This window comes from Hypoxylon trugodes (assembly GCF_022578975.1).
Source record: "Hypoxylon trugodes strain CBS 135444 unplaced genomic scaffold F4822scaffold_1, whole genome shotgun sequence".
Taxonomy (NCBI): Eukaryota; Fungi; Ascomycota; class Sordariomycetes; order Xylariales; family Hypoxylaceae; genus Hypoxylon; species Hypoxylon trugodes.
Window position 1 is genome coordinate 1,105,293 of NW_026250016.1, and position 13,145 is coordinate 1,118,437.

The 13,145-nt window shown below is 49.1% G+C and overlaps 6 protein-coding genes across 6 annotated transcripts; 3 read left to right on the forward strand and 3 right to left on the reverse strand.

Moving 5' to 3' along the window:
- Positions 1–230: 230 nt before the first annotated feature.
- F4822DRAFT_11999 (RNA polymerase II-associated) lies at positions 231–2,065 on the reverse strand. The gene is made up of 2 exons (XM_051452583.1): positions 1,695–2,065; positions 231–1,633 (listed from the first exon to the last, which is right to left on the reverse strand). The coding sequence occupies exons 1-2, from the start codon at positions 1,963–1,965 to the stop codon at positions 480–482; spliced, it is 1,425 nt and encodes a 474-aa protein (XP_051319185.1). The 5' UTR covers positions 1,966–2,065; the 3' UTR covers positions 231–479.
- Positions 2,066–2,409: 344 nt separating this feature from the next.
- F4822DRAFT_384569 (retrieval of early ER protein Rer1) lies at positions 2,410–4,005 on the reverse strand. Its single transcript, XM_051456537.1, has 4 exons — positions 3,534–4,005; positions 3,353–3,470; positions 2,995–3,294; positions 2,410–2,940 (listed from the first exon to the last, which is right to left on the reverse strand). The coding sequence occupies exons 1-4, from the start codon at positions 3,600–3,602 to the stop codon at positions 2,852–2,854; spliced, it is 576 nt and encodes a 191-aa protein (XP_051319186.1). The 5' UTR covers positions 3,603–4,005; the 3' UTR covers positions 2,410–2,851.
- Positions 4,006–4,008: 3 nt separating this feature from the next.
- On the forward strand, positions 4,009–5,800 carry F4822DRAFT_384570 (ClpP/crotonase). The gene is made up of 2 exons (XM_051456538.1): positions 4,009–4,482; positions 4,550–5,800. The coding sequence occupies exons 1-2, from the start codon at positions 4,338–4,340 to the stop codon at positions 5,278–5,280; spliced, it is 876 nt and encodes a 291-aa protein (XP_051319187.1). The 5' UTR covers positions 4,009–4,337; the 3' UTR covers positions 5,281–5,800.
- Positions 5,801–6,786: 986 nt separating this feature from the next.
- Positions 6,787–9,709, forward strand: F4822DRAFT_423883 (uncharacterized protein; the record flags this gene model as incomplete). The annotated part of the gene is made up of 2 exons (XM_051460053.1): positions 6,787–6,837; positions 6,911–9,709. The coding sequence occupies 2 exons, from the start codon at positions 6,787–6,789 to the stop codon at positions 9,707–9,709; spliced, it is 2,850 nt and encodes a 949-aa protein (XP_051319188.1).
- A 607-nt stretch (positions 9,710–10,316) lies between these two features.
- On the forward strand, positions 10,317–11,575 carry F4822DRAFT_435656 (cysteine synthase; the record flags this gene model as incomplete). The annotated part of the gene is made up of 2 exons (XM_051462225.1): positions 10,317–10,455; positions 10,572–11,575. The coding sequence occupies 2 exons, from the start codon at positions 10,317–10,319 to the stop codon at positions 11,573–11,575; spliced, it is 1,143 nt and encodes a 380-aa protein (XP_051319189.1).
- Positions 11,576–11,816: 241 nt separating this feature from the next.
- F4822DRAFT_423885 (uncharacterized protein) lies at positions 11,817–13,123 on the reverse strand (the record flags this gene model as incomplete). The annotated part of the gene is made up of 2 exons (XM_051460054.1): positions 11,817–12,934; positions 13,006–13,123. The coding sequence occupies 2 exons, from the start codon at positions 13,121–13,123 to the stop codon at positions 11,817–11,819; spliced, it is 1,236 nt and encodes a 411-aa protein (XP_051319190.1).
- Between the last annotated feature and the right edge of the window lie 22 nt (positions 13,124–13,145).

Sequence of the window (13,145 nt, forward strand, 5' to 3'; positions counted from 1 at the left end):
ACCTATAGTAAGGTCACACTTGGAGATCTTCATGTAGACGTAGCCCTTCGTTTGAAGATGCTGTAAGATAGGACTACAATCGTGAGAAGTCAGGTTGTCGAACCAGGGGTCCGTATAGGCGAGGATCTTTGAAAGAACGCTCCGGCATTGACCTCTTCACTGTAATATTCTGTGCCAATGTTTAGACAATTACTCATGTGATATTTCTAACATCATAACTTTGGGAGAGAACCTTGCTATCCGCATATTTTAGTAGACTCCAATTGGGGATGTAAACAAGAGCCTTTTTCAATGAATATCCGGAACACCCCTTTTTTGCGTACCTAAGTAGGTAATATCTAGCGTAATTCCACCACGAATAACGTGGGCCCTGTTCCTAGGCGTTCTGAGTAGTTGTAGGCAGTAGATCTCCAGACGTATCGTCAACCATACCCCGATATAAAGGCAATTTAACGCACGGCCACTTCCATGCAAGTTGATCAATCTTCCTCATCGCCCTCAGCATCCTGATCCTCATCATCCTCAACCTGTTGACTCGCCCGACCATTCGCAGCTCCACTCTCACCACCACCATTCCGACCCTCATCCTGCTCTTCCTCTTCCTTTCCATACGGATGCTCCCTGTACAGATTCATCCAAGCGCGCGCGTCATCATCCGGATCGTCAACCTCCACATCGAGCTGATCCACATTAGTTTCCTCAAGATTCATGCCGGCGGGTACGATCCCTATCGTCGCCGCAATCTTCTTGGCTCGCTGGGGCTTGATGACGCTACGCTGCATGACCGGGTAGTAAAACGCAGCCTTCTGGTCAATCATCTCATCCTCATTAAACGCCAGGACCACCTCCTCATCGTACTTCGTCTGATTATTCAACTCCAACTCCTGCGCAGTCTCGTACGTGCGAACGCGCGGGAACATGAAGCTCGGCTTCCCGTCACTACTACGGTGCGTGTACAAAGCACCATCATCATGATCCGGATTTTCGAAATCGAAACGCTGGCGGAACCGCTCCGAGGCGTCAAGACTGTCGTTCAGGAAGTAATCGTAGTCCATCAGGTTCTGGGGCTTGGGTACGTGCTCCGGGTCCCGTTCGTGTGCTTGTAGCGCCAAAGTATACGCGGCCTCCTCGGCAGCAGTCTTGCTAATAGGCTTAAGGATGCCGTTGAGGAGGCGGCGGTCGTATGTACGCGTCGGCGGGAGCGGGTTGTGCGTGAACTTGAAGGTCACGTAGGCACCGGAGTCGGGGAACGCATCAAGGTCTGGGACTAATGGGTAGGCGTCGACGAGCTTGACGTTGCGCTTTGACGGGTGCTTTACTCGGGTCTTATCCTTGAGGTTCGCAGCCGCCACGGTGAAACCTTGGTCGATCTTCTTCTTGATGTGAGCAGGTGAGTCGACATCCGGTTCTGGAGAAGGTCGCTTGAGGGGTCGTTTCGGAGGACCGTGGTTGCTACGTAGAGCCCCGCCATCGTTGCGGCTTTTAGCTTGTGTTACAGAAGAGATGTACTCGGTTCGTCGTAAGAAGGAAACGCTAGCTTCGGCAATCTTGGGACGGCCTAGACTACCGGCGGGTCTGAGAAGGGCTCGGTCTCGAGGGTGAACGGGCGGCGCTTGCGCAGGAGCTTGAATAGCTGCATTTTGCATTAGTTATAGATGTTTGAATCAATATACATCCACCGTAGCTCCACTTACAGCTCTCATCACCGTCAAAGATCCCCGGCATTCCCACCAAGTCCAATGGCATACCCAATTCTGCATCTGCCTCGATATTTAGAGGCTGCTCTCTCGCTAATCTCGAGGCGAATCCCGGGGCTGTGTATTGACCGCTGGCGAGTCCAGTGTTCGGGATCTCGAGGAGCTTAGGTGGATGGGGAGGCGGTGGTAGCGCGTTGGAAAATCGAACCCGGGCGATGAAATCTTGATGTATGGAGCGGTGCTCGCCATTGCGCGACGAGGACGTCATCTTGACGATGGCCTAAAGTCGAGGTAATGAATATAACAGGGAGGATGAAGGGAGACAGGAAGAGGATCGGCGATACGAATGAAGCCTTCGGCGACGATGTCTGAAATAATCGACGGGTTTGACCTGATACTTGATGATTTATGAATGCACCAAATTCAATTGAAAACCTGATTGTAGACCGAAGTTCGTTGCTCGCCGGTGATGAATTGGTGCAGTGCGCGTCGCGACGAGATTCGAAAGATGAAGGTACCTAGAAATTTAGTGGGTACCTTTCAAAGGTCGCAAAGAGCACTGAAAAAAGTTGTTGGTTGGGGGAAGAATGGCCAAAGCTTAATCGCTGGAGAATGTACCTAAGTATGTACCTAGGTACCCACGATTATTCCACAAGATGCATTCATAACACATCAGAATAACCGATCTGATTGAATAATGCTCAAAAATAAATGCATTAATAAATATTTCGGATTCTGATTATTATTTTGTTCTTCAGCGTAATGTCTATTGATGTTAATTGATGATGATCCTGAAAGACTTCAAAACCTGCGCCCCAAGCCGCTTTCATGCTACCATCGATCCTTATCCCACCACATAGCTTCACACATAATAGGACGCTTTCCTTTAAGGTCAACCAACAATTATACCTGGATGCTTCACCACATTACTCCGTTACAGGTCGCCTAGCTCCTGTATACCTCATACAAAATACCTGCATCATAATTTATACAGTTCAAAACCAGAACGTACACACCACCTTCAGAAAGTAGTCTTCATTATAATATACCGAAAGCTGTCTATACTTGTCGTCTAGACCTATTCGGTTTGCTCTTCTGATTATCATCCTGATAAATCCCAAAAATGACTCGTGGAATCATTAACAGCCTTGTACTTATGAAGTACTGCTCTTACCGTACTTCGCCTTGCCGAAAGTGAAGGGCACATATCGGTACTTGATCATGTGCTGGATTTGCTTGCGCACTGCCGAAAGCGTTAGCATAATTAGTTTCACTCAATAGGTTTGGATGTGCTCACTGGTCAGAACGAAGAGGATGATCCAGTACATGACCAACACAGGCCAGAAGACCGGAACATTGAAGATCTCAAACCAAGTGCACAAGAATCCAATAGCGATGGCGCGGGTAGCCTCGTGCCAGAACTTGAACTCGGGGAGGCGTCGGATAAACGGTCGGAACTCCTCATCCTGCTTTGTCGGCAGACCACCAGCTGAACCATCTTCCATTTCGTTATCTAGGATATCGTTTGAGGGGTCGAACTTGGGTTGAAGGAAGGCTAGGAACAAGTTGAGGAGGTAAATACCGAGCGCATATGCGACTATATGATGTTAGTTAACATACTATCGTATTCATCATTATTGTTAAAAGCTTCTTACCGATATACCATCCTTGCGCGAAGAGCACGCGGAGAAAGAAGACACCTAGAAACGCAGCCGTGCCAACCCATCGGTACAGGACGAACGGCGTCGATTGATCTAACAGAGCTTGGTATTGCTGCAGGTTGTTAGAATGCAGTTATACTACTTTCAAAGTCGGCGCAAAGAAAAAAAGACATACTCTTTGAAGCTTAGATGTTTGAGCCGTGACGGCTGCGAAAGGGGTTTGTTCCGTCTCGATATTCTCCATAGTTGCGTCAGTGCGATATCTCAACTTTTAAATAATTATCAGGGAAGTATTTGAATCGCCGATAGTATTCGTTGATGAGTTAAGCGGTTGAAATCGGCGCAAGTTGGATTGGAATGTGGATGATGTCGTGAGGGTTTCCGGATTGTGTGGGAAAGAGAGAAAGATTGGTTTATTCTTGGTAATTTGCACGTCGCGACTGGACTTTTCGAGATCTGCGCTACTAAGTAGGGGAGCCAACTTTTTGGGAACAATGTGGCCAGCTTAATTAAACTCTAACATAGCCACGCCCGTACTAGCCACAGTTTTACGTTTCAATTGAGTGGATCCTCATTGGGCTAGATCCCGAGCCACGCAAGCCCGGGATATTTTGTTTCTCGGCCCCTCATTCTCCCTTAAATCCTCCCCTTAGCTGTATGTTACTTTGTACCTTAATATACGAAATGCTCCAGTATTCCGTAGTGGGGTCGAAGCTTATTAAGTTCTTGCTGTTATCCTCGGCCAGCTTCGGCCTCATGAGCTCATAGGTTCATAAGCCGAACGGATGTCCATTCAATGTTAGAGCTTCATTCAAATACCACACATTCAAGGTAGCAACGTCAATTTACTTACTATACCACACATTATACCTCTCATAAATGAAACATTAACTCATACCATTCAATTGAGTGTCTACCATTTCTCATCGTAGAGTGCTATCTCAGCTTATAATAATCACGATTCATTAACTCACCCAAAATGAACACACTACGCAGTTTCAGGCCACTAGCTTCGCGCCTTCAACCATCCACACTTCCTAGAACTGTCCGCCAATTTTCTGCTACAACTACCAGATCCTATGAATACTTACTACTATCGGAGCCCAGGCCGGGTGTCGGGCAAGGTAAGACGATAGCATCCATATGATAGCACATGGTCACGTAGTTACTAATCCAACACGCCCAAACCAGTAACCCTCAACCGCCCCAAAGTACTCAACGCCCTCTGCACGCCTCTCATCAACGAACTCAACACAGCGCTAGACACCCTCAACAGCTCCCCAACCATCGGCGCCATCGTCCTAACCGGATCCGAGAAAGCCTTCGCAGCCGGCGCCGACATCAAAGAAATGGCACCCCTCACATTTTCCGAAGCTTACACGACCAGTTTCATCGAATCATGGTCCCGTCTAACCACACAAATCAAAAAGCCCATCATCGCCGCCGTATCGGGACACGCGCTAGGCGGTGGTTGTGAGTTAGCTATGATGTGCGATATCCTATACTGCACCGAGAGTGCCAATTTCGGACAGCCGGAGATTAAGCTTGGGACTATTCCTGGGGCGGGTGGGAGCCAGAGATTGACGAGAGCGTTGGGGAAGAGTAAGGCTATGGAGCTTATACTTACGGGCAATTCGTTTTCTGGGGTGGAGGCTGAGAGGTGGGGGTTGGCGGCGAGGACGTTTCCTACGAGTGAGGCGTTGGTCGAGGGCGCGCTGGCGACGGCGGAGAGGGTTGCGGGATATTCGCGTGTCGCGGTGCAGGCGGCGAAGGAGGTGGTGAATAAGAGTCAGGATCTATCGCTTAGAGATGGGGTTGAGTATGAGAGGAGGGTTTTCCATGGTTTGTTCGGGAGTAAGGATCAGAAGGTCGGGATGAAGGCTTTTGCTGAGAAGAAGAAGCCTGAGTGGACGCATGAGTAGATGCGGTACATGCAAATATGTACTGAGAGGTACCGCATGGACTTTTGGACGCAACGACCGGGTATTGGGAAACTTATGATGTGATGAGTTGGAGCAATCATTTCTTGGGATTCGATGAATATAAATTAGTTGGTGACGGTTACCTGGTTTGAAACTATTTAATGCGTTTTCATTGCATTTCGGATTCTTGATGATTTGCTTCACTTAGAATATCACGTAAAGTACGTAGCTACTTAATTCAATTATATGTAACGGTGGGGACCGACTGACGGGTATCGGATAGGGCTGACCAGGGTCCAGATTCTGACGTGGTGGGTTACACGGTCAGATTTATGCCGGGGGGTTGGGTTTTATACATTGGGCGACCGGGAAAAGTATCATGAAACGGACCAAGTTATGATGTTATATGGATGGCGTCTAATTCTTAAGAATCAAGCCAATGTACATTGAAATTTGACTCTATAATACGAGTATATGTTCGCTGGTTGATGTTGGAACTCCTATAGACTCATGTCATGTGGCTTTTGTCAAAGTGACGAGTTGATCACACGCATATACTATAATCATAACCATTCGAACTGAGCATCACAAATTCTTAACCCGGGTTAAGCGTTCAGAGACATTTCTGCAGCTAGCGGTTATAGGAAGCACGAACGTAGCACACGTGGCTTTTGGCTGAGTGTACGGTCCGAAGGCGAAAGTCCGAGGAACGAAGTAGTTAGCGTCAATTCTGATATCTGGTAGGTCTTGAAGAAAAGGTTCATCACGATGAGAACTTCTACTTCGTCGGGTACCTGCTCAAGTAGCATTCCATACGTGGCGACTTCTTGAAGTACTTGAAGTACGGGTTCGTTTTAAGCTTGCAATGCACTTCAGAAACTTTGAATATGTATGGCTCCACGAAATTTGAAGATCTTAATTGAGTTATAAGATGCAGCAGAAGGTTTATTTGGGGTGCATAAGAGAGAGTTGAAGGAAAGAGTTACAGCGAGTTACAGTAGGTTTACAGGGCGGTTATGCAAGTCAATTAGGTTTTCTTTAGTTACTCCAGATGCTGCGTTAAATCGAAAAACCCGGCCGACACCCAACATAGAATAAGCTATGCTAGTGATTCTTTAAAATCTCCATCTTCTACACTAAAATATTTAAAGCTGAGCCGAAATGTCCAGACCGACTTCACATCCTCACCGCCGTGCTGCGCTACGCTGATTGTTACATCTTGGAAAAGGGAAAGCTGACTGGTTCTGACATGATTTCGGAATTGTTTGCCCAGCCTCTTTTCCTTAGTACTTCAGTTTGCGGTCAGATGCACATCTAGCCGGTTAGCACCATGCAGTCAACTGTAGCGATGGTGGGCGACCTAATACGAAGTACTCTGATTCGGCTATAGACCTCCATTTCAGTGTTCCCCACCACCAAATATTGACTCTTTTCCGGTCGTCACTCTCGTTCAATCTTTTAAGAAACTTTCGAAATTTACTCCGTAACAAGCCAACGAAAGGCGCGATGACTACCCCGAGGCCTGGAGTAGACTTGGAGAAGGAGTTGACATGTTCGGTAAGAATATTTCCGATTCCTTAGGATTTATATAATGGTGGGGTTCGATGGAGGGGGACTAAACGGCTACTAGATCTGCACCGACATTCTTTTCCAACCTTTAACCCTCCTTGACTGCCTACATACTTTCTGCGGCTCTTGTCTAAAAGACTGGTTCGCATGGCAGAAAACAGCAGCAGAGAATTCCCCAAATCCTCCAGCTTCAGGAACACAAAGATTCACTTGCCCATCATGTCGCGCGACCGTTCGAGACACTCGCCACAATGCTACCGTCAATACCTTACTCGACATGTACCTAGCTGCGAATCCGGACAAGAATAAACCCGAAGATGAGAAAGAGGAAATGCGTCAGAAATACAAACCTGGTGACAATGTCTTGCCGCAAGTTCAAATACCCGAAAAATCACTTGAAGAGAGGCGGTTAGAAGAGATGGAAAGGCAGATGCTAGAACAAGCACGTCAGTTAAGTCTGCAGGATGCCGGTGTCGAAACCGGAGAGGGATCCAGAACGAGACGACACCGCCATCATCATAGCCAGTCTCAGGATAGGAGAGGTGGATCGGACAGGGACAGCAGCCGTGACACACGGTATCGAGACACGCGCGATCGTGTTCGGAGGGAGGAAGATTACAGACGCCGCGCTGATTCTGGTGGTAGACGACAATCCGATTTACCTCCGGATGAGCGGCGACATCCGCGTAGTGAATCACAGCACCGATCGCGTGATTTATCCCAGACTAGGAGGAGGCAGGTGGAGCATCAGGCATCGATAAGGTCGTTAATCAGCTCATCCGATGTGGACTTTCGTGATTTAGAAAGAGAAATAGAAGAGTTTGCCCGCCAAATTCAAGAGGAAGGTCTTCTGGATGGGCTTGATTTAGACAATATCGACCTTGCCCAGAATGACGAGCTTAGTCGAAAAATTACAGAGGCGTACCGACGAAGACAAAGGGAAAGGGAACGAAACCGTGTGCAACAGCAACATCCCAGGAGCAGCGACCCTGTCCTCGCATCTCATCGATCTGAGAACGTACATTCCACTTCACGGCCTCCCGTAACGGACGTATCTCGACCCAGCAGCAGACCCAGATCAAGCTCAGCCCATAGTAGTAGACCAGCTACTGGACAAGGTCAAATAGAGGATCGTAGTCGTCCACCTCTTACGTCAACTCACCTTGAGGTTCGTGCCGATCCGGAAAGACGACGTAGGAGAAGAACTTCTAGTGGTGGCAGAAGTGCGACAGACCCTGCCCGACCAAGGACTGCAGAAACTACACCAGCAGCAAGGTCACAGACCGATTTGACTCTAAGGTCGCAAAGTTCCGATCCGTCTTCTCGTCGCCCCTCTATTTCGGATTCGAGGAGCACTAGCATGCCGGTCCCAAATGCCGTCGGACAGCCGTCTTCGAGCGAAAGCCCTCGACCTAGAGATCTCTCTTTTAGCGGGCGGGCGACTGCCGCTCAGGTTCCATCAGCTCCTTCACCAGAAATACAATCCGATGATTCTGGTTCCGCACACCCAAAGCGAGCTCGACGGCCATCTAGCCTTATAGCCCCGCAATCTCCCTTGCCTAGCCTCGGACTTATATCATCTCCTACGCATGGAGCACACCATCAGCGAATACGATCCCAATTCTACCACGAGCCATCCGTTACATGTTCACGATGCGGACGAGAGCACATCGAATACGAACTTCATTACAATTGTTCAAAGTGCGCCAATGGAACTTGGAATATCTGCCTCGGTTGTTACCGCTCTGGAAAAGGCTGTGAACACTGGTTCGGGTTTGGATATGCAGCTTTTAAAAGATGGGAAAGAATGGTAGCTGCTGGCGACACGGATCTCGAACGACCGCATATGCTGACCTCTTGTCGATATAGGCAGCCCAAATACGCCCCAGGCGGCGCGGAGGGACGGAGAACTCTCACGACGGACGATCCAGCGAACCGCCTAGAAAGCGGAATGTTTTGTGTAGGATGCTTCACCTGGGCTAACGAGTGTTTTTGGCGTTGCGAGTCTTGCAACGAAGGCGACTGGGGTTTCTGCCATAATTGTGTGAATACCGGGAAGTGCTGCACACACCCACTCCTACCTCTGACTTATGTCGCGCCACCAACGAGTCCCCATACACCCCCGGCTAGTCCCCGGTTGCCTAGACGTCCACGAGGCGCGACACTCTCATTGTCACCTAACGCCGTCAGCCCTGGAAATTTCAAGTCGCTCTCCTTTACAGCAATGTGCGAGATCTGCCGAGAAGCTATCCCGCCACCTCATCGCAGATACCACTGTTATGAGTGCACAAGCACGGTTGTGTCTGATGCGCAACAGGGCGATTACGAAATCTGCGTTGATTGCTACGCTACTGTGGTCCACAAGAAACGCATATCCGACGAGAATGGTCACAAGGGCTGGAGACGTTGCCTCGAGGGCCACCGGATGGCCATAACTGGATTTAAGGAGGGATCTCTTGGACAAAGGCGTTATGTGTTCCAAGATATCGTCGGAGGCAAGGCTCTGCGTATGGAGCCTTACGAGGAAGACAACATACCACCTGAACAGAGCGCTTCGGGCTTGCAAAAATGGAGCTGGAAAGCTTCTGATGGGTCGAGACTTGAGAGGCTCGTGACCGTAAACGTAACCGATACAGCACCCGCGTTTGGTACAGAGCAATTTCCCCCAGATGGAGGCACAGGCCTTAGAACCCTCGCAAAGTGGTCTTGGTATCCGCAAGAGGGCACGACCGACGAACTTCTATTTCCTAAGGGTGCGGAGGTAAGAGAGGTGGAAGATGTGAACGGGGAGTGGTGGTTTGGGAGCTACATGGGCGCTGAGGGATTATTCCCGGCACCGTATGTGAAGGTTTTCGAGTAGCAATGGATGACCTTACGGTAACCCCATACCACGACTTATGAGATGAGGCATTGGAATGATTTATTGCATTTACTTTTTTTAACATATGCATGCACGGACGTAAGGATGATGGGTTTGATGATACCTCGCAAAGCTATTCTAGTCTATTATGACGATTGGGGATAGCGGTTGGAGATTTGGTTCTATGTATTTTAAATCCCTAGCATTTATGATATCATGATATGAGCGACGAAAATCAAAGGATTAGGAACTCGATTTTTACCATTATCTAGCATTTTTATGGCTTCTGCTAAGTCATCTAGGGGTTGTATTGTGAAGGATCCGAGAGCGGAAGCCGGGATGACGTGCTTTCAGGGTGCCGGCTAGCTGGAACCGAGCCGATGCAGTAGCCTCAAAATACGTAACTTCTGCCCCGCCAAAATTATTAAGCTTCCATTCTGCATGTACCGATGTAAATAGGATCGTAAGGTCTTTCTACTTTTATTTCTTCCCTGCTACATTACATACTCCCACACCTTCTTTCCTTTACTACAGGTGTGGTGGAGTGTTTCTCAGCTTCGTAGTAACGGAATTGGCGGTACAAGGACAAAAGTAGCTGGTTGACATCATGTTCCGACACGGCGTGCGACGAATAGCGACGACGGCGCGCAGAGCAGCGGTTGCTGCTCCCGCTGCTGCGAAGGACCCGAGTCCGTACACGTTAGCTGTCTCGAAGGCACAGGGTGTTGCGAAGGGTTTGACTGGAGGTATGTACTCTGTCACCTCACATTTTCCCATGTACCTAGCTACCCCTTCATACGAGCTCTCGATCCTCAATCTGCAGTTGAGTCACAACAATGGCTAACGCAAAAGCGCCTTATAGCAATCGGCAACACCCCCCTAATCCGCATGAACACTCTCTCCCAACAAACCGGCTGCGAAGTCCTCGGCAAAGCCGAATTCATGAACCCAGGCGGGTCCGTCAAAGACCGCGCGGCCCTCTACGTAGTCCTCGACGCCGAAGAACGCGGGCTCTTAAAACCGGGGGGTATAGTCGTCGAAGGCACAGCAGGGAACACAGGTATCGGACTGGCGCACGTATGTAGATCCCGAGGTTACAAATTAGTTATATACATGCCGAACACGCAATCCCAAGGTAAAATCGACCTCTTGAGGTTGTTGGGTGCTGAGGTATACCCCGTCCCGGCAGTCGCCTTCGATAACCCGGAGAATTATAATCATAAGGCGAAACGCCATGCGGAGAGGTTGGGAGAGGGGAATGCGGTGTGGACGAATCAGTTTGATAATACGGCGAATCGACGCGCGCATGTTGAGACTACGGGACCGGAGATTTGGGCCCAGACGCAGGGGAAGGTGGATGCGTTTACGTGTGCTACGGGGACGGCTGGGACGTTGGCGGGTGTTACGCGGTACTTGAAGGACGTTTCCGGTGGTAAGGTGAAATCTTACCTTGCGGATCCGCCGGGGTCGGTGTTGCATTCGTATATCCAATCCGGCGGCAAGCTCGTTGAGCGCAGTGGGAGCAGTATCACGGAGGGTATTGGGCAGGGGCGTATAACCGATAACTTAGCACCTGATCTCGCGCTACTGGACGGGAGTTTACATATCGCGGATGAGAAGAGCATAGCGATAGTATACCGATGTCTCGAGGAAGAAGGATTGTACCTCGGTGCTAGTAGTGCGTTGAATGTCGTTGCTGCGAAGGAAGTTGCGGAGTTATTAGGTCCCGGGCATACGGTTGTGACGATGTTGTGTGATGGCGCGTATAGATATGCTGAGAGGTTGTTCTCGAGGAAGTGGTTGGAGAGTAAGGGACTATTGGGTGCGATACCGAAAGGTTTGGAGAAATATATCGTGTTGCCCTAGAAAGAAAGAGGATATTGAATAAAATAAAAGGAGAAAAATCGAAGCATTTCAAGAAGTTATATGCATGATAAGAAGCGCAAGAGCATGTTTTCGATAGATTGGGTCATATATCTTGTATATATGTACAAGTAGTGTAGATATGGCAGCGGTTGTATGGTATTATTACAATTCCGATCTGACCTGATTCTATCTGATCTGATCGTTGTACATCTTGAGTCTAGCCTCCTAACCTCTTTTCACCTCATGCCGCATCACCGTAAATCTTCTGGTATACTATCTCCCCTCTCTTCCCGGGCTTCGCACCAGCTTCCTTCCGCGCCTGCTGTACCTCGGCAGCTAGGATATCCCGCCTTGATTTTAATTGTGCTGCGAGTTCCGGCTCGACGAGGGGGATAGCTGCTTCGAGGCCGTATAGTAAGGGTGTGGCTATGACAACAAACTTGTTGGGTACAGTTAGGTATTCCATCTTATCCTCCGTTTCGTACAGATCTTTTGGTTGTATCTCCATCAACTTCTTGCCTTCGGGCCATAGTCTGACTATGTCATTCGCGTATTTGTTTAGCTTTTCTCTGACCTCCTCCTTGCTTGGTATTTTAACTTCAGCCTCAGTGTCAGCTTCCGCTTCCGCTTTACTCTCAGCTGCGGCTACGGCAGCGGCTCCGGCCTCAGTTCCTAGCTTCGCTAACAAAGAAGCGGCAAGATGTAACGGTGCTAGAAGAACCATAGGATCGCGATGTAACGGCAACACGTCCCTACGAGGAACATCACTCTTACGCTGCTCTGGCTGGTGCTCCTCTTCCTCGAGCATTTCCAGCACCATCTCCGACCAGCGTAAAACACGAGCCGTTACCACGGGATCCCAATCCGCATCCACAGCTTTCATCTGGACGAAATGTAAGATCTCGTTTACCTTCTCGCTACAATCAAGACGGAAATCCGTTCGTGAGACACTACGCGCCAACTCGATGGCATCGTAGATACGGTCTCGTTGACCGAGGATTCGGATTACTTTGCAGTAGAAAGACGGGTCGAATGTGCGTTGCGCTTTGGCCGTGCCTTCTATTAAGGGCTGTAGGTTGACGAAGTCGTCCGCGGTTTGGAATTGGGAGATGGCGCTTAGGACGGAGCGGCGGGTCTGAGGCATTTCGATGAATGGGTTTGTGTACCGGAAACGTATGACCTCGCCGTCGATCTCGATGGTGACGGGGTCTGATCTGAGTTTCTTCTCGTATTTGGGCGAGTAGAGCTTCTTGCGTTGCTCGCGGGGTAGGTAGGCTGGTAGGATGATCTTTTGACGGATCATGTTGAGGAGCTCGTCGAGTTGGGGGGAGGATGTGGGTGTGAAGTGTCCGATGCTCGCTATTTTATAAATTGTATTGGTATATAACCGGGTGAACAAGCTGTTGAAAGACATATGAGGCTATACATACCATTTTGTCGAGCAGTCGAAGAGAATGTTCGTGGTGTAGACCCAACTATCCTCCTCGTGGCAGACTCGAGAGCGCCATTGCTTGCGCATAATGCGCTTATTGTCGACCTCCTCGACATATTTCCAATATGTACCACCACT

Bases quoted from the DNA above. Each gene is read 5' to 3' on its own strand.
- F4822DRAFT_384569 (XM_051456537.1), bottom strand. From the start codon at position 3,602: ATGGAGAATATCGAGACGGAACAAACCCCTTTCGCAGCCGTCACGGCT. The intron at 3,471-3,533 runs GTATGTCTTTTT...AACAACCTGCAG, and splicing joins AAACATCTAAGCTTCAAAGA to CAATACCAAGCTCTGTTAGA. The intron at 3,295-3,352 runs GTAAGAAGCTTT...AACATCATATAG, and splicing joins CGCGCAAGGATGGTATATCG to TCGCATATGCGCTCGGTATT.
- F4822DRAFT_384570 (XM_051456538.1), top strand. From the start codon at position 4,338: ATGAACACACTACGCAGTTTCAGGCCACTAGCTTCGCGCCTTCAACCA. The intron at 4,483-4,549 runs GTAAGACGATAG...CGCCCAAACCAG, and splicing joins CAGGCCGGGTGTCGGGCAAG to TAACCCTCAACCGCCCCAAA.
- F4822DRAFT_11999 (XM_051452583.1), bottom strand. From the start codon at position 1,965: ATGACGTCCTCGTCGCGCAATGGCGAGCACCGCTCCATACATCAAGAT. The intron at 1,634-1,694 runs GTAAGTGGAGCT...TGCAAAATGCAG, and splicing joins CTTTGACGGTGATGAGAGCT to CTATTCAAGCTCCTGCGCAA.